General features: G+C 44.8%; 2 protein-coding genes across 8 annotated transcripts in view; one reads left to right on the forward strand and one right to left on the reverse strand.

Moving 5' to 3' along the window:
- The window catches only part of LOC144599502 (mediator of RNA polymerase II transcription subunit 12-like protein), a 395,150-nt gene that overhangs the window by 183,477 nt on the left and 191,537 nt on the right, over positions 1–20,136 (forward strand). The window lies entirely within an intron of this gene.
- Positions 3,823–7,244, reverse strand: LOC144599506 (P2Y purinoceptor 14-like). The gene is made up of 2 exons (XM_078410476.1): positions 7,180–7,244; positions 3,823–4,971 (listed from the first exon to the last, which is right to left on the reverse strand). The coding sequence occupies exon 2, from the start codon at positions 4,961–4,963 to the stop codon at positions 3,878–3,880; it is 1,086 nt and encodes a 361-aa protein (XP_078266602.1). The 5' UTR covers positions 4,964–4,971; positions 7,180–7,244; the 3' UTR covers positions 3,823–3,877.

Consider the following 20,136-nt stretch of genomic DNA (forward strand, 5'->3'; position numbering starts at 1 on the left):
CCATTCAGATAATAATCTGCCTTCCTATTCTTACCACCAAAGTGGATAACCTCACACTTATCCTCATTAAACTGCATCTGCCAAGCATCCGCCCACTCACACAACCTGTCCAAGTCACCCTGCAACCTCATTGCATCTTCCTCACAGTTCACACTGCCACCCAGCTTTGTATCATCTGCAAATTTGCTAATGGTACTTTTAATCCCTTCATCCAAGTCATTGATGTATATTGTAAATAGCTGCGGTCCCAACACCGAGCCTTGCGGTACCCCACTAGTCACTGCCTGCCATTATGAAAGGAACTCATTTATCCCCACTCTTGGCTTTCTGTCTGTTAACCAACTTTCTATCCATGTCAGTACCCTACCTCCAATATCATGTGCTCTAATTTTGCCCACCAATCTCCTATGTGGGACCTTGTCGAAGGCTTTCTGAAAGTCGAGGTACACCACATCCACCGGCTCTCCCTTGTCAATTTTCCTAGTTACATCCTCAAAAAATTCCAGTAGATTAGTCAAGCATGATTTCCCCTTCGTAAATCCATGCTGACTCGGAACGATCCTGTTACTGCTATCCAAATGCTCCGCAATTTCGTCTTTTATAATTGACTCCAGCATCTTCCCCACCACTGATGTCAGACTAACTGGTCTATAATTTCCCGTTTTCTCTCTCCCTCCTTTCTTGAAAAGTGGGATAACATTAGCTACCCTCCAATCCACAGGAACTGACTCGGAATCTATAGAACATTGGAAAATAATCACTAATGCGTCCATAATTTCTAGAGCCACCTCCTTAAGCACCCTGGGATGCATACCATCAGGCCCTGGGGATTTATCAGCCTTGAGCCCCATCAGTCTACCCAAAACTTTTTCCTGCCTAATGTGGATTTCCTCCAGTTCCTCTGTCACCCTAAGATCTCTGGCCACTAGAACATCTGGGAGATTGTTTGTATCCTCCTTAGTGAAGACAGATCCAAAGTACCGGTTCAACTCGTCTGCCATTTCCTTGTTCCCCATAATAAATTCCCCTGCTTCTGTCTTCAAGGGACCCACATTTGCCTTGACTATTTTTTTCCTCTTTACATACCTAAAAAAGCTTTTACTATCCTCCTTTATATTATTGGCTAGTTTACCCTCGTACCTCATCTTTTCTCCCCGTAGTGCCTTTTTAGTTATCTTCTGTTGCTCTTTAAAAGAGTCCCAATCCTCTGGCTTCCCACTCTTCTTTGCTATGTTATACTTCTTCCCTTTTATTTTTATGCTGTCCTTGACTTCCCTTGTCAGCCACGGGTGCCTCTTACTCCCCTTAGAATCTTTCCTCCTCTTTGGGATAAATTGATCCTGCAACTTCTGCATTATTCCCAGGAATACCTGCCATTGCTGTTCCACAGTCTTCCCTGCTAGGGCCTCCTTCCAGTCAATTTTGGCCAGCTCCTGCCTCATGCCTCTGTAATCCCCTTTTCTATACTGTAATACTGACACCTCCGATTTTCCCTTCTCCCTCTCAATTTGTAGAGTAAAACTTACTAGGGGAATCAAGAACCAGAAGGGATAGGATTAAGATGAGGGGGAAAGATTTAATAGGAACTTGAGCGGCAACCTTTTCACTCAGAGGGTGGTGGGTATATGGAAGAGCTACCAGAGAAGATAGTTGAGGCATGCACATTAACAACGTTTAAAAGACACTTTGAGAGGTACAGGGATAGGAAAGGTTTTGAGGGATATGTGCTAAACGCAGGCAGGTGGAACTAGTGTAGATGGGGGATTTTGGTCGAGTTGGGCCATAGGGTCTGTTTCTCTGCTGTATCGCTCCATGTTGCCCTTTGCGTGAAAAATATCTTCCCCGAGTCCGCTATACAGCTCTTACCCTTATCCTAAACTAATGCCTTCTAGTTTTTGACATTGTTGCTATGGGAAATGTTTTTTATTATCTCCCATACATATGTCCCTCCTAATTATAAACCAACCATTCCCCTCTGTCTGTAGAAACTAAGAACTGCAGATGCTGGTTTACATAAAAGGCCATCAGTGTTTTTTTAATAATCTTTCAGCATTAGAACTGTAGACTTTTGTAGAATGAGATATTTTTGCAGCAGGATCAGGCAACATCTCTGGAGAACATGGAGAAGCGATGTTTTCAGTCAAGACTCCACTTCAGACTTGCCCCCATCCTCGCTCATATGATACGATACGATATGATAAACTTTATTCATCCCCGGAGGGAGATTGGTCTGCCAACAATCACAACATACAACAAGGTACACAAAATTAAAACATGAAATTAAAAGTGAAAAAAAGAAAAGGACAAGTGACTGTTGGCTGACTGTTGTGTGCACAGCGACTAAACCGGAACGAACCAGAATCCCCCCGCCTCTGCCTCTGCCCCAGATGTCATCAACTGATGTGGACTAACTCCCTTTAGCCTCCCTCCCTCCCTCCAACACCCTCCACCTCCGCCACCTTGTGCAAGCAGAAGGCAGTCATCGATGTAAGTGTTAGCATTTACATTCAACAAGAGACTTTAAATAAATAATGTTTATTTAAAATGTCTTTCCTGTTGTTTTAAAAATATTTTTTTGTTTTTATTGAGTAAGGTAAAAGAATAATGGCGGTCATTAGTGCATTATTTGTTGTATGATGTAGACATTTCTCCCATTTAAAAAATACCCCATAACCCGTACCATTTTCATACATTAGACTTTAGAGATGCAGCGCGGAAACGGGCCCTTTGGCCCACCGATTCCACACGGTCCTGCGATCACCCCGCGCACTAGCACGATCCTACACTACGGACAATTTACAAATTACAGAAGCATTACAAGCCTCGTACGTCTTTGGAATGTGGGAGGAAACCATAGCTCCCAGAGAAAACCCACGCAGTCACAGAGAGAACGTACAAATTCTGTACAGATAGCACTCGTAGTCAGGATTGAACCCGGGTCTCCGGCGCTGTGAGGCAGCAACTCTACCGCTGCGCCACTGTGCCACTCTACCATTCTTATGGTAAAAATGTTTGATTGATGTGTTTTTGAGATACGTGCTGCTTTTCCCAAATGTAAACCCCTGCGTAAAGTGAGATATGGTTGTATTTGTGCTGAGCATAGATATTGAGGTGTTTGCTAGATTCATAATTACACCTGAAGTTTTGAACAATTGAATACAAATTTTATTATTGGCTCAACGCGGCCTGTTAACAAAAAGGAGCAGAAATTATTGACACGTACTGTTTAAACCAGTTTCTTTTGCGTCTAATGAGAGCTGTAAGCATCCATATTCATATGAAGCTGAAGCCAAATGTATGATAGGGAAGAGCTTATGTGATGAAATAAGACTTGGGTACATAGGAGTCTTGGTGAAGATTGTTGTTCCTGGAGGTTGCAGTCATAAAAGTCATCCCTTCTTCCTGGACTCTTGGCTGTGAACATGTATTTCCTAGATAACATCTCAATGTTAGCCGATTTGATTTCAGTTTTGCGAGACCTTGTGTGTTATATGATTACCGTTCAGTCAGATGAAGAACTCCAGTAGCATCTCAAAATTGCTCAATGTTCCTGAAATGTGTTGGTCCATTCCAGGAATGTGGAGGGAAATCGAGAGAGGCATTCTGTTTATTGTGGCCAAGTAGCTTTCAAGGGGGTTTTGGTCATTTCTTTACGGTTAAGTGGAATAATTGAGATGGAAACCGAGATAGACAGGTCATTGCCTCTAGTTTTCCTCTCCCCGACTCTGTCTGTGGGAGGGTCTCGAGCCGAAACGTCACCTATTCCTTTTCTCCAGGGACACTACCTGACCTGCTGAGTTACTACAGCAATTTGTGTGTACCTTCGGTGCTAGCCAGCATCTGCAGTTCCTTCCTACTTCCTGCATGGGATGGGCACCTAGTTCAGCTTTTCAAGGTTGATACCACAGTCATTTGCGTTGTTGACGTGGCTGTGGGCAGGGGAGTCCAGCACAGTTTGCGACACGTTTGCTCGTGCAGATCGGTCTTCGGGCAGATTGCTGTCACTTGTATCTTTTTCCAGCCCCAACTTCGACCTAAATGCCTGGCAGGATAAGAAGTAGATCACCGGATCTAAGCACGAGTTAAGCGTTGCCAGAATAATGGTGGGTTCCTTGAAGTTGAGCAGCATCATCTTCCAGTAGCAACTGGAGATGACATTTATCTGACTCAACATGTAAGGAATCCTAACTATGTGATAGGGGACAAAGCAAATTAGGAACACCACGAGCAGAACTAGAATGTTGTTTTTTGCCTTGACTTGCTTCTTGTTTGAACTCGAAGACGGGGACTTCTCCAGTCGCCTCAGGGTTTGAAGGTAGAAGAAACAGAGAGCTACTAACACAAGGAGAAATAAGACTGTGCCACCAGTGTGAAGGGCTAGATGAAAGTATACTCCAAAACCACCTCTAAATTCCAGGCAAGCTGTTTTCAAATTGGTCCTTGGCGTCTTTTCCCCCTTCAGGAATACATAAGACATTCCAAGGGCAAAGAGTGTGCACCAGGTTCCTACGGAGAGAATTTTGGCAGATCGGAGTCTTTGGAAAGCGTACGTATTGAGTGGTTTCACAATCTTGAGGTATCTGTTGCCAGCTATGTACCCGAGGAAAAGAATGCTCGAGTACATATTCAAATAGAAGATTGAAGCTATGAAACTACAGTAGAATTTTTTTAATGCAACAGGGAACGTGACGTTCAGTTCTATGATCCTTATTGGCAGAGACAGGACGAGCAACAAATCGGCCACCACCAGGTTTTTCAAATAAACGATGACGCTATTGCTGCTGGGAATGTGACAGAAGTATACGTAGAAAGCCAGGCAGTTGAGAATGGCTCCAGCTATACAAATGATGGAGTACGCAGTAAGCATAAATGATGGAAAAAGTGTGTGGGATAATATGCAGGTGATGTTGCGGGAGGAATTTGTCCATGTTGCACTCTCATTGCTTGCTGGAGAGTCAGCCATCAATGCATCTAAATATTAAGACAGAATGATAGGTTAGTTTTAAGATATCTGCACCATCCAAAGTGCAGCGCGATGGCACAGTTGGTGCCTCACAGCACTAGACACCCTGGTTCAATCCCGACCTTGGGTGCCGTCTGTGTGTGGAGTTTGCTCGTTCTCCCCGTGACCGCGTGGATTTTCTCCGGGGTGCTCGGTTTCCTCCCACATCCCAAAGACGTGCGGGTTTGTAGGCTGATTAGCCCTCTGTAAATACCCCCTTGGTGTGTAGAGGGTGCATGAGAAAGTGGGCTAACGTTGAACGTGTGTGAACAGGTGATCTATGGTCCGTATAGAATCGGTGGGCCAAAGATCTTGTTTACATGCTGTATCTCTAAACTAAACTAAACTAAACTAAATCTGCAAGCTGTCTTAGTTATTTGAACCGTTCTAATTCTGAAACAGGCCCTTTGGCCCACCAAGTCCAGGCGGCCATCGATCAACTGTTCACACTAGTTCTATGTTATCCCACTTTCACATCCACTCCCGACACACCAGAACTTTGAACTTTCACCCTCTTACCTTAGAAACATTACCCTTTTGTATTTAATAATTCCACCATGAGGAACAGAGTCTGGCTATCTCCCTTATAAGTTTATACACATCTCATAATTTCGTTCGGTACTTGTACCGAATGACAATAAAGTTATTGTATTGTATTGTATTGTATTGTATTGTATTGTATTGTATACACATCTATCAAGTTGTCCCTCAGCCTTCGATGCTCCGCAGAAGAAAATCCACGTTTATCCAACCTGTCCTTATCACTAATACTCTCTCATCCAAGTTATCTTGCACTAAACAATATTCCCTTTATCCTGTATCTGTACACTGTGGATGACTTGATTGTTAACATGTATAGTCTTTCCGCTGACTGGTTAGCACACAACTAGAGAAGCTTTTCACTGTACCTCAGTTCAAGTGACAATAAACGAAACTAAGGGAACCTTTTCAAAGCCTCCATACTCGATCCTAAAACCCGGTGACCAGAACTGGACACAATACTCTGAATGAGGCTTAAACAAAGTTTTATATAGTTGCAACATGACTTGCTGACTTTTATACCAACATCTGACCGATGAAGATATACATGTTCTATGCCACTTTTCTACTTGTGTTGCTAATTTCCGAGAGTTATTGGTTTGCAAGATCCCTTTGCACATCGATGCGTCTGTGTCCTGCCATTTACTGTATACTTTGTGCATTTAACCATTCACAGTGCAGCTACTCCGACTTATCTGGATTCAACTCCATCTGCCATTTCCCTGCTCACATTTCTAACGAATCTGTCTCCCGCTGAATCCTTTGACAACCTTCCTCACTATTCATTACTCCACCAGATTTGGGGCATCTGCAAACACACCAAGCAGCCCACCTACATATTAGTTTGGTTTAGAGATACATGGTGGAAACAGGCCCTTCAGCCCAATGAACCTGCGCTAACCAACGATTACCCGCAACACTAGTTCTATGTTATCCCAGTTTTGCTTCCGACACACTAGGGACAATTGTACAGAAGTCAATTAACCTACAAACCTGCACATCTTTGGGATGTGGGAGGAAACCCGTGCAGCTGGAAAAAACCCACGGGGTCACGGGGAGAACGTACAAATTCCGTAGGCACGACCCTCATAGTCAGGATAGAACCCAGGTCTCTGACACAATGAGGCAGCAACTCTTCACCTGAACCACTCTATCAACAGCTGGAGAGCGGTCCTGAGCTACTGTCTACCTCAATGGAGACCCTTGTAAAATTGCAGACCCTATGCAAAAAGAACATTGCTCCTTTAAACCTTTCCCCTCTCATCCCAAGTGGCACCCTGGTCAATCCCTCTTCTCCATTCTTCCATCAAGCAAGAGGTGCAGAAGTGTGAAAACACATCCAGATTCAGGGACCATTTCTTCCCAGGTGTGATCAGGGCAACCGAACCATCTTACCAGCAACTAGCGAGCGGTGCTAAGCTACTATCTACCTCATTGGAGACCCTTGACCCTTCTCTGGTTGGACTTTACTGGACTTTATCTTGCACTAAACGTTATTCACATTATTCCCTTTATCATGTAGCTGTACACTGTCGATGGCTCGATATTAATCATGTATCGTCTTTCCACTGACTGGTTAGCATGCAACAAAAGCATTTCAATAAACTAAACTAAACTAAATTAAACTAATCACCCACCTGAATGAGAGGTTTGTTGTGGTCGTGTTGGTCCACCAGTTGGTCGGACGGAGTCCCGTGGAGTGGGAAGAATCGAAGCAGCAATACTGAACTGAATATATTTGTGCAGGGCAAGGCTTTTTAAAATTCTCATGATGATGACGATTATCAATTCAGCACTTTCTAAAACCAAAATTACGAAGAAAGGAAGTAAATAGTGCAATGAAGCAATTGAGTTTAGCTGGCCTCGAGTTCAGTTCATTGCAACATTGGCAGCTAAAGCACACACACAAAAGAAAATGGACCAATTTGGAAAACAATGTGATTTCTGTTGATTTATCAGATCACTTCAAGGTTTTAAACATTGTAGGGTAATGAAGAAGGAGTTGTTAGATATATTGCAATGTGTAATTGTAGAAACAAGGAACTGAATAGGTGCAAGACCAAGAGGAACATGGAGGTCAAGTCAAGTCAAGTTACGTCAATTTTATTTGTATAGCACATTTAAAAACAACCCACGTTGACCAAAGTGCTGTACATCTGATTAGGTACTAAGGTAAAAAAATGAAACATACAGTAGCACGCAAACAGTTCACAGCGCCTCCTCAATGAGCCTCAAACGCTAGGGAGTAGAAATAGGTTTTGAGCCTGGACTTAAAGGAGTCGATGGAGGGGGCAGTTCTGATGGGGAGAGGGATGCTGTTCCACAGTCTAGGAGCTGCAACCGCAAAAGCGCGGTCACCCCTGAGTTTAAGCGGGATAGTGAGTAGCCCCAAGTCGGCCGACCTGAGGGACCTGGAGTTAGAGAGGGGGGTTAGGAGATTTTTGATGTAGGGGGGGAATGTCCATTTAGGGCTTTATACGTGAATAGGAGGAGCTTGAAGTTGATTCTGTACCGTACAGGGAGCCAGTGGAGAGAGGCCAGAATCGGGGTGATGTGGTCCCTTTTACGGGTACCCGTCAGGAGTCTCGCTGCGGCGTTTTGGACCAGTTGCAGGCGGGACAGGGAAGATTGGCTGATCCCAGTGTATAGGGAGTTGCAGTAGTCCAGGCGGGAGGAAATGAAAGCGTGAATGATTTTTTCTGTGTCGTCGAATTGGAGGAAAGGTTTGATTTTAGCTATGGTTCGAAGTTGGAAGAAGCTGGCTTTTACCACAGCGTTGACTTGCTTATCAAATTTTAATGCAGTCAAATATCATGCCGAGGTTTTTGACATGCGGTTTGACTAGGCAGGATAGACTTCCAAGACTGCCTGTTATCGATTTGATGGAGTCGGGGGGGGGGGGGGGGGGGGGGCCGAATAGGATGACCTCAGACTTGCTCTCATTTAATTGGAGGAAGTTCTGTGCCATCCAACATTTTATGTCCTCAAGGGAAGAGGCTGTTTAAATTTGACTGGTTGTTGGGTTTCAGGGGGAGGTAAAGCTGAGTGTCATCGGCATAGCAGTGGAAAGAAATGCCGTGCCTTTGAATGATTTGGCCAAGGGAGAGCATGTATAGAGAAAAGAGAATGGGGCCTAGGATGGAGCCTTGTGGAACTCCGCAGGAGAGGCTAGCTGGAGCAGAGGAATAACTGCCTATGTTGATGGCGAAACTCCTATCTTTGAGGTAGGAAGCGAACCAGCTCAGGGCAGTGCCATCAATGCCAACCGCGTACCGGAGACGGTCAATAAGGATGGTGTGGTCCACTGTATCGAACGCTGCGCTGAGGTCGAGAAGGAGCAGGATTGCACAGTCGCCGGTGTCGATGGCGAGAAGCAGGTCGTTGTGTACCTTCAACAAGGCAGACTCTGTGCTGTGGTGGGCTCTGAAACCTGACTGGAAACTTTCCAGGATGGTGTATTGGTGCAGGTAGGGCACTAATTAGTTTAGAATTGCCTTTTCAAGGACTTTTGACAGGAATGGCAGTTTGGAAATGGGTCTGTAGTTGCTAGGCAAGGTGGGGTCTAGGTTAGGTTTTTTCAGTAGGGGCTGGACCACCGCGTGCTTGAAACTGGTTGGAACAGTGCCAGTGGCCAGAGAACTGTTGATAATAGAGAGGATGCTGGGACCGGCTATTGCAATGACATCCTTCAGAAGGGCAGTGGGGGCAGGATCAAGGGGGCAGGTTGCAGGTTTCATAGCGGAGACAAGCTTTGCAAGGGAGGATAGAGTGACGGGTTGGAAGCAGTCCAATTTAGATGAACAGACTAGTGAGACAGCTAGGTCACGGGTGGGAGGGGAAATGTTCATTGTAATGTTCTCAACTTTGTTGGTGAAAAATTTAGCGAATTCTTCGCACTTAGCAGGGGACCCAACTAAGCTGGTACTGGGGGCGGGACATATGACGGAGGTAATTGTTCTAAATAGGACCTTGGAGTTATGAGAGTTTTTGGAAATAAGGTCGGAGAAGAATTGTGCTCTAGCAGACTTTACTGCTTCCTGGTATTTGAGAAGATTGTTTCTCACAATTTCGAAGGAAATTTGAAGCTTGTCACATTTCCACCTCCTTTCTGATTTTCTACACTCCCTTCTTAGGGCTTTGGTGGTGTAATTGAGCCACGGCCGACCTTTGGGCTTAGGCTTTTTCATTTTAAGGGGAGCGATAGAATCCAGGATGGAAGAGCAAGTGATATTAAATAAAGAGGCGAGATCTAAATTAAAGAGGTGGGGTGGGGAGAAAAGGGAAGCAGGAGTTACGATCATTGGGAAAGGCAGGGATTGATTAATGGTAATCAACATGGCTTTGTACGGGGCAATCCTGTACCATTAATTGATTGATATTTTTGAGGAGGTCATTAAAGAGGATTGCTGAAGGCAGGGTGGTAGATGTGCTCTGTATGGACTTCTGCAAGGTATTTAACAAAGTTTTGCATTGTAGACTGGGCCATAAGGTTAAGGAGACTGAGGAGTGATCTTATTGAGGTGTGTAAAATCATGAGGGGCATAGAATGGGTAAATCATGTATTTTTTTCCAGGATCGGGGGAATCGAGAACTAGATGGTTTAAGGTGAAATGGGAAAGATTTAATAGAAACCTGAGGGGCAACTTTTTCACATAGAGGTTGGTGTGTTTATTGAACGAACTGTCAGAGGAAGTTGCTCAGACACGTACAATAACAAAACTCAAAAGACCTTTGGATATGGGATCAACATGTCCAATGAGTTTGGGCAGGAACATGGATAGGAAAGGTTTAGAGGATAGTGTTAGTGTACGGGGATCGTTGGGCGGCACGGACTTGGTGGGCTGAAAAGGCCTGTTTCCGGCTGAATATATATGATATGATATGATATGATATGAAAGACTGGATAGACTCGGCTTGTACTCGCTGCAATTTAGAAGATTGAGGGGGGATCTTATAGAAACGTACAAAATTCTTAAGGGGTTGGACAGGCTAGATGCAGGAAGATTGTTCCCGATGTTGGGGAAGTCCAGAACAAGGGGTCACAGTTTAAGGATAAGGGGGAAGTCTTTTAGGACCAAGATGAGAACGTTTTTTTTCACACAGAGAGTGGTGAATCTGTGGAATTCTCTGCCACAGAAGGTAGCTGAGGCCAGTTCATTAACTATATTTAAGAGGGAGTTAGATGTGGCCCTTGTGGTTAAAGGGATCAGGGAGTATGGAGAGAAGGCAGGTACGGGATACTGAGTTGGATGATCAGCCATGATCATATTGAATGGCGGTGCAGGCTCGAAGAGCCGAATGACCCACTCCTGCACCTATTTTCTATGTTTCTATGTTTCTATTGAATATAGAAGTTGGGACGTTATGTTACAGTTGCACAAGACATTTTTGAGGCCACATTTGGAGTATTGTGTTCAGTTTTGTTTACCCTGCTATAGGAAGGATGTCATTAAGCTGGAAAGAGTGCAGAGGAGATTTTAAAGGATGTTGCTGGACGAGGGCCTGAGCTATAGGGAGAGACTGGGGAGGCTGGGACTTTATTCCTTGGAGTGCAGGGTAACAGGTGAACATATAGAAGTACATAAAAATATGAGGCGAATTGATAGGGTGAATGAAGTCTTTTAGACAATAGACAATAGAAAATAGACAATAGGTGCAGGAGTAGGCCATTCGGCCCTTTGAGCCAGCACCACCATTCAATGTGATCATGGCTGATCATTCTCAATCAGTACCCCGTTCTTGCCTTCTCCCCATACCCCCTGACTCCGCTATCCTTAAGAGCTCTATCTAGCTCTCTCTTGAATGTATTCAGAGAATTGGCCTCCACTGCCCTCTGAGGCAGAGAATTCCACAAATTCACAACTCTCTGTTTTTCCTCATCTCTGTTCTAAATGGCCTACCCCTTATTCTCAAACTGTGGCCCCTGGTTCTGGACTCCCCCAACATTGGGAACATGTTTGCTGCATCTAATGTGTCCAACCCCTTAATAATCTTATACGTTTCGATAAGATCCCCTCTAAATTCCCTCCTTCTAAATTCCAGTGTATACAAGCCTAGTCGCTCCAGTCTTTCAACATATGACAGTCCCGCCATTCCGGGAATGAACCTAGTAATCCTACGCTGCACGCCCTCAATAGCAAGAATATCCTTCCTCAAATTTGGAGACCAAAACTGCACACAGTACTCCAGGTGTGGTCTCACTAGGGCCCTGTACAACTGCAGAAGGATCTCTTTGCTCCTATACTCAACTCCTCTTGTTATGAAGGCCAACATTCCATTGGCTTTCTTCACTGCCTGCTGTACCTGCATGCTTCCTTTCAGTGACTGATGCATTAGGACACCCAAATCACGTTGTACGTCCCCTTTTCCTAACTTGACACCATTTAGATAATAATCTGCCTTCCTATTCTTACCACCAAAGTGGATAACCTCACACTTATCCACATTAAACTGCATCTGCCAAGCATCCGCCCACTCGCACAACCTGTCCAAGTCACCCTGCAACCTCATAGCATCTTCCTCACAGTTCACACTGCCACCCAGCTTTGTATCATCTGCAAATTTGCTAATGGTACTTTTAATCCCTTCATCCAAGTCATTGATGTATATTGTAAATAGCTGCGGTCCCAACACCGAGCCTTGCGGTACCCCACTAGTCACTACCTGCCATTCTGAAAGGGACCCATTTATCCCCACTCTTTGCTTTCTGTCTGTCAACCAACTTTCTATCCATGTCAGTACTCTACCTCCAATACCATGTGCTCTAATTTTGCCCACCAATCTCCTATGTGGGACCTTGTCGAAGGCTTTCTGAAAGTCGAGGTACACCACATCCACCGGCTCGCCCCTGTCAATTTTCCTAGTTACATCCTCAAAAAATTCCAGTAGATTAGTCAAGCATGATTTCCCCTTCGTAAATCCATGCTGACTCGGAACGATCCTGTTACTGCTATCCAAATGCTCCACAATTTCGTCTTTTATAATTGACTCCAGCATCTTCCCCACCACTGATGTCAGACTAACTGGTCTATAATTTCCCGTTTTCTCACTCCCTCCTTTCTTGAAAAGTGGGATAACATTAGCTACCCTCCAATCCACAGGAACTGACCCGGAATCTATAGAACATTGGAAAATAATCACTAATGCGTCCACAATTTCTAGACCCACCTCCTTAAGCACCCTGGGATGCATACCATCATGCCCTGGGGATTTATCAGCCTTGAGTCCCATCAGTCTACCCAAAACTTTTTCCTGCCTAATGTGGATTTCCTCCAGTTCCTTTGTCACCCTAGGATCTCTGGCCACTAGAACATCTGGGAGATTGATTGTATCCTCCTTAGTGAAGACAGATCCAAAGTACCGGTTCAACTCGTCTGCCATTTCCTTGTTCCCCATAATAAATTCCCCTGCTTCTGTCTTCAAGGGACCCACATTTGCCTTGACTATTTTTTTCCTCTTTACATACCTAAAAAAGCTTTTACTATCCTCCTTTATATTATTGGCTAGTTTACCCTCGTACCTCATCTTTTCTCCCCGTAGTGCCTTTTTAGTTATCTTCTGTTGCTCTTTAAAAGAGTCCCAATCCTCTGGCTTCCCACTCTTCTTTGCTATGTTATACTTCTTCCCTTTTATTTTTATGCTGTCCTTGACTTCCCTTGTCAGCCACGGGTGCCTCTTACTCCCCTTAGAATCTTTCCTCCTCTTTGGGATAAATTGATCCTGCAACTTCTGCATTATTCCCAGGAATACCTGCCATTGCTGTTCCACAGCCTTCCCTGCTAGGGCCTCCTTCCAGTCAATTTTGGCCAGCTCCTGCCTCATGCCTCTGTAATCCCCTTTGCTATACTGTAATACTGACACCTCCGATTTTCCATTCTCCCTCTCAATTTGTAGAGTAAAACTTACTAGGGAAATCAAGAACCAGAAGGGATAGGATTAAGATGAGGGGGAAAGATTTAATAGGAACTTGAGCGGCAACCTTTTCACTCAGAGGGTGGTGGGTATATGGAAGAGCTACCAGAGAAGATAGTTGTGGCATGCACATTAACAACGTTTAAAAGACACTTTGACAGGTACATGGATAGGAAAGGTTTTGAGGGATATGTGCTAAACGCAGGCAGGTGGAACTAGTGTAGATGGGGGATTTTGGTTGGCGTGGACGAGTTGGGCCAGAGGGTCTGTTTCTCTGCTGTATCGCTCCATGTTACCCTTTGCGTGAAAAATATCTTCCCCGAGTCCACGCTACAGCTCTTACCCTTATCCTAAACTAATGCCTTCTAGTTTTTGACATTGTTGCTAAGGGAAATGTTTTTTTTATTATCTCCCATACATATGTCCCTCCTAATTATAAACCAACCCTTCCCCTCTGTTTGTAGAAACTAAGAACTGCAGATGCTGGTTTACATAAAAGGGACACAAAGTGCTAGAGTAACTCAGTGGGTCAGGCAGCATCTTTGGAGAACATGGATGGGTGATGTTTTGAGTTGGGACCTTTCTTCAGACAGTAGAGTTTGTTTAATCCTGGGTATCAAACGAGATATTTTTGAGGAAAAAATATGTCATGTTCACCGGGGACTTTGACAAATGGTGATGTGTCTTTAGTTTAATTTAGAGATTCAGCGTGGAAACCGGCTCTTCGGCCCACTGAGTCTGCACTGAACAGCACGAGTACCCTCCTACACACTAGGGACAATTTACAATCTTTACCGAAGCCAATTAACCTACAAATCTAAATGCCTTTGGTGTGTGGGAAGAAACCGGAGCACCCAGGAAAAACCAACGCAGCCATGGGGAATATGTACAAACTCTGTGCAGATAGCACCTGTAGTCAGGATAAAACCCGGGTCTCTGGCGCTGTAAGGCATATTATAAAACTCTACCTCTGCGCCATGGTTGTGTGTAGATGGGAAAGTGGAAGTGAGAATGGATTAATATCAGAGAAACTTGACTAAGTTGTTACAAATAAGAAAGAAAAGGGTGAAAGGAGCATGTGTAACAGATTTAATGGTGATTAAACTGTCAACATAAAAAAAACATGGGCCCTTGAAATACAAGAAAAAGTATAATTTCTTTTGGAGGTGAAGGAATGGTGAATTTGTAACATTTGCTTCAACTTTCACGTAAGAACATGAAACTGGGAATAAACAGGTGCAATTACTTCATCTGGGGAAAATAATCTAATTGCAAAGTTTGATTTTCCAAGGCATGACATCATAAAACGGAAGTCTTCAGTGTTACATCAGGTTACAGTTCTGTGATGTGTGTGTATGTGGTGAAGAGTATTTAGATCAAAGTAAAATAAAAATATTGTGAAGTGGAAGTTATTTTTCCTACAGCACATCTGTGTTCAGTTTTGGCCGTCCTGCAAGAGGAAAGAACTGGTTAAGCTGGAAAGATTTGGAAAGCATGCAGAGAAGAGTGCTCCGGTATGGGGAGAAGGCAGGAACGGGGTACTGATTGAGAATTATCAGCCATGATCACATTGAATGGCGGTGCTGGCTCGAAGGGCCGAATGGCCTCCTCTTGCACTTATTGTATATTGTCTATTATCTATTGTCTATTTCCGAGTATGTTTCCGGGGCTAGTGGGCCTGAGCTGTAAATTGGGCAGGCTAGGACTTTACTCCTTGGAGCACAGGAGGATGAGGGTTGATCTTATAGCTGTGTATATGATCATGAGAGGAGTAGATGCACATAATCTTTTACCCAGTGTAGGGGAATTAAGAACCAGGGGACATAGGTTTAAAGTGAGAAGGGATTTTTTTAAGAAGAACCTGAGGGGCAACTTTTTCCACACAGAGGGTGGAACAAGCTGCCAGATGAGATATTTGAGGCAGTTACTATAATAACGTTAAAAAAATATTTGGACAGGTACATGGATAGGAATATTTAAGAGGGATATGGGCCAAGTACAGTCAGGAGGGACTGGTGTAGATGGGGCATATTGTTGCCCTGGGAAAGATGGGCCGAATGGCCTGTTTCCATGATGTATGATTCTGTGATTCTGGTGTTTGGAAGGTTGAGAGAAACCTACCTGCAGCAATTGATATCATGAAAGGATCTGAGGGAATAAATGGAGGAAATAATGTATATTAATGATGAGTTAAGAGTACAGGAAGGAGATCCGTAATCTGGTTGAGTGGTGCCAGAAGAACCAACTTTAACAAGACTAAGGAGCTGATTGTTAACTTCAGCTGAGGGACCAGGCACCTGTCTTCATTGGTGGGCCAGCATTGGGGAAAGTTATAGCTTCAAGGTCCGCGGCATTTGCATCGCTGAATCTCTGTCCTGGGCCCAGCACAATGGTGCTATTACAATGAAAGCTCTCCTTCCTCAGAGGGTTGAGGCGACTTGGCATGTTGCCAGATCTCTATTGGACTTCTGCAGGTCTGCATGTAGCACAGTGGAGCAGCAGTAGAGTTGCTGCCTCACTGAGCCAGAGACCTGGGTTTGATCCTGACTACGGGTGTCATAGAGTCATAGAGTGATACAGTGTGGAAACAGGCCCTTCGGCCCAATTTGCCCACACCGGCCAATATGTTCCAGCTACACTAGTCCCACCTGCCTGCACTTAGTCCATATCCCTCCAAACCTGTTCGATAGTCCCAGCCTAAATTGCCTCCTCTGGCAGCTTGTTCCATACACCCACTACCCTTTGTGTGAAAAGGTTACCCCTCAGATTCCTATTAAATCCCCTTCACCTTGAACCTCTGTCCTCTGGTCCTTGATTAAGGCCGTCTACAAAGTATGTACATTCTCCTCGTGATTTTTCTGGGTTTTCTCTGGGAGCTCCGGTTTCCTCCCACACTCTAAAGACTTACAGGTTTGCAGGCTAATTAGCTTCGGTAAAATTGTAAATTTTCCCTCGTGTATGTAGGATAGTGTAAATGTGCATGGATCGCTAGTCGACGTGTGCTTGATGGGCTGAAGGGCCTGTTTCCGCACTGTATCTCTAAACTAAACTAAAGATGTATGATGGAGGGAATATTGATTAGTTCGATGTGTAAATAATTGGTTCGATGGTTTGATATGTAAATATGCAAAAAGAATTTCACTGCTGTTGCACATGTGACAAATAAAGCACCATTGAACCATTGGTTGAACCATTGGTTCCTTCGTTCAAACACCAAGAATGAAGGAGACTGCAGAAAGTGGTAGACAATGCTTGGTCCATCATGGGAATTCACTTCCCCACAGTCAACGGGATCTACAGGAAGCCTTGCCTCAAGAAAGATGGCGCATTAGCGCAGCTGTCAGAGCTGCTGCCTCACAGCGGCTGAGGCATGGGTTCAATCCTGACATCGGGTGCTGTCTGTGTGGAGTTTGCACGTTCTCTCTGTGACCACGTGGGTTTTCTCCAGGTACTCTGGTTTCTTCCCACATTCCAAAGATGTACAAGTTTGTTAGTTAATTAGCTCGGTAAATGTAAATTGTCCCTAGAGTGTGGGATAGTGCTAGTGTACGGGGTGATCGCTGGTCAGCGCGGAAAAGGGCCCGTTCTCACGCTCTATCTCTCAAGTCTAAATGAATGGAACTGGCACTATCTGGGTGGGGTAAATCTGAGGAGATTTCCTACTGTTGGGGAGAAAAATGACTGAAATTGTTAAAATATGAGAAATGGGAAAGTACATTGTCTTTTTGCATTTTGTTATTGTGGAAACTGAATATTGAAGTTTGCATAAAACACAAAGTGTTGGAGTAACAGCAGACCAGGCAGTGTCTTAAGGTGGGAATGAACAGATAATGTTTCTAAAAAGTGGCAATTCCGCAGGTAGAAGAAAATCTTTTTTTTCTATAATGGGCATTTCTCAAACTCAATCATTCCACCGTGTTTTGCGGCTCTACAAGTTTCTTTGGTACTGCTGTAAAATAGGACCGATTTGGGACCTTCAAACTTCCATAAGCAAAACTATGATAGTGTAGAAACAAAGAACTGCAGATGGGACACAAAGTGCTGGTCAGGCAGCATCTGTGGAGACTATGCATTGGTGATGTTTCGGGTTGAGAAAGGGAAAGACCAGCAGGCCTGACCCCTGTTCATCCCCCGAGAATGGGAGAGGAGAATGGAGGGAGCCGGCGACGGTGGACACAAGAGCAAGTGCCGGGAAGAGAGTGAACCGGGGTCTTACCTTCCTCGCCGTCACGGTGGGCTGCGGGAGGCACCCACGGGGCACAAGGGCCGAAGGTGGCCGGGTGAGGAGAGGGACGACGGTTCGCTGGATGATCCAGACGGAGGCGACGGCTGGAGGCCCTGCAGCAGCCTGGGGCCCGGCTCGACCAGGTGCTGCTCATGAAGACCGAGCACAAGGACTGGGCTGGACTTTGAAATGGCGCTAAAACCCGGGGAATCTTGCACGTGGTCTCAGTGGACTATTTCTATACTCTTAGTACTAATTAGTGATTGTGCTTAGGTATGGTGATACATTACTGAACTGTATGCAAAAAAAGAATGAATTTCACTGTATGTGCCTATATGTGATTAAAAAGCACCATTGGCCATTCGGTGTGATCCGAAACGTCACCTCTCCATGTTCTACAGAGATGCTGCCTGACCTGCCGAGTGACTCCAGCACTTTGTGTCCAACTATCTGATAGTGTTGGTTGAGGGATCAATAGTCCCCCGTACCTTGCTCCCTGCCCATCTTCCAAATGGTATCATGAGACAGTGGATGTGGATGCTGTTTACTTCCATATCCACAAGGTGGCATCTTGCACTCTGCAGGAGTTAATCTGTAACACCAGATTGCAGCCTCGAGTTTTATCTTGTTTCTGGAATGGCTCAGATCAATGTCTTTAGTCCGACAGTGTTGTCAACTGAATCATGATTGACAACAGGATAAGGATGAAATTAAAGGAATGAAAGGAAAAATTGATCAGATATATGGGGCTGTGCAGAATATAAATGATCCTGGTTGCTGACCATTTTAACACCCCTTCCCCTTCCCATTCCTCACTGGCCTTTCTGCCCTGGGCCACCTGCACTGCCAGAGTGAGGCCACACGCAAACTGGAGGATCAACACCTCATATTCCACGGGTAGCTCACAACCCAATGGTATGAATATTGAATTCTCCAATTTTAGGTAACTACTGAACCCTCCCACCTCTCCCTTTCCCACCCCACCCTCCCAACCCTCCAACCTACTCTCTCGCCTGTATTCCACTTGCACCAATGTCTCCTCTCCCCTTCCACCTACATTCCTTCTTCTAACTTCACAATTCGCAACTCTTCAATCCATTGGTCTCACACCTTCCTCTTTTTTCCTCTCTGGCCTTTGTCCATCATCGGCCTATTAAAAAAAAACCTCCCTCACGTATCAACCCGTTACCTCCCAGGCTTTCTCCTGTGGCACCTCTCTTCCAGTTTTCTCCCCCCCCCCCCCTCCCCCCCAACTACAATATCTGAAGGAAGATTCTGACCCTAAAGGTCACGTATTCATGTTCTCCCGAGATGCTGCTGACCCGCTCAGTTTAGTTTAGTTTAGTTTGGAGATACAGCATGGAAAAAGCCCCAATGGCCCACCAAGTCCACACCGACTAGTGATCCCGTACACTAGCACTACCCTACACACTAGGGACAATTTACAATCTTTACCAAAACCAATTAACCTACAAACCTGCTGGAAAGTGGGAGGATACCTGGGCACCTGAAGAAAACCCACCTGGTCACGGGGACAATGCACAAGGTCCGTAGTCAAGAACGAACCCGAGTCTCTAATGCCATAAGGCAGCAAGTCTACCGCTGTGCCGCCGTGCTGCCCTCACTGACCCACTCCAACACTTTGTGTCCTTTTTTTGTAAACCGCCATCTACAGTTCCTTGTGAGCATAAATCATGATCCACCTGGTTGACTTCATTCCAGTTCCCTTCCCCAAGAAAGGATATGGTAGCGTTGAAGCCAGTCCACAAGAGATCCAGCAGTCTAATTCTTGAGAACATTGTCATATCCTCAGAGGCTGAACAGATTAAGTCTGTGTTTTAAGGAGTTTTGAAGAATAAGGGATAATCTTATTGAAACAGACCTTAATAGGCCTTGAGTGCATAGATAGTGAGATGTTTTCCATGGAAGAACCTTTAAACAAAGGGACGTAGTTTCAAGATTATAGGTTAGTCATTTAAAACCAAGGGAACACAGGGCTTGATGGGCTGAATGGTCTATTCCTGTTCCCATTTGCTTCTGTTCTGATCTTCATTTATTTCTCCCTTCCCCTTCAAGAAAAGGGAACTGGAACTGTGCACACTATTCCAGCTGTGACCTCCCTATACAGATCCACCACCGATGTTTCAGCAACATGTGATCCGCCCCTTTAATCTGGACAAAATCCCCCCTCCCCCCCACCACCCCTTGTAGTTCTAATCTGTTTTCTGTTGTCTTGTAACAATTGGTAGATCAGCTGTTCATTTCAGGAGTCAGAATTATACAGCATGGAAGCAAGCCCTTCGGCCCAACTATTTCATGCTGGTCAAGATGCCTCATCTGCACCAGTCCCGTTTCCTGAGTTTGACCCATATCGCACTAAACCCCTATACAATTCATGCATCATCTTTGGAAATTAAATATGTAAATGACAATAGAATAGAAAGGAAATGAAAATTTA

The sequence above is a fragment of the Rhinoraja longicauda genome, chromosome 13 (genome assembly GCF_053455715.1).
Source record: "Rhinoraja longicauda isolate Sanriku21f chromosome 13, sRhiLon1.1, whole genome shotgun sequence".
Lineage (NCBI taxonomy): Eukaryota > Metazoa > Chordata > Chondrichthyes > Rajiformes > Arhynchobatidae > Rhinoraja > Rhinoraja longicauda.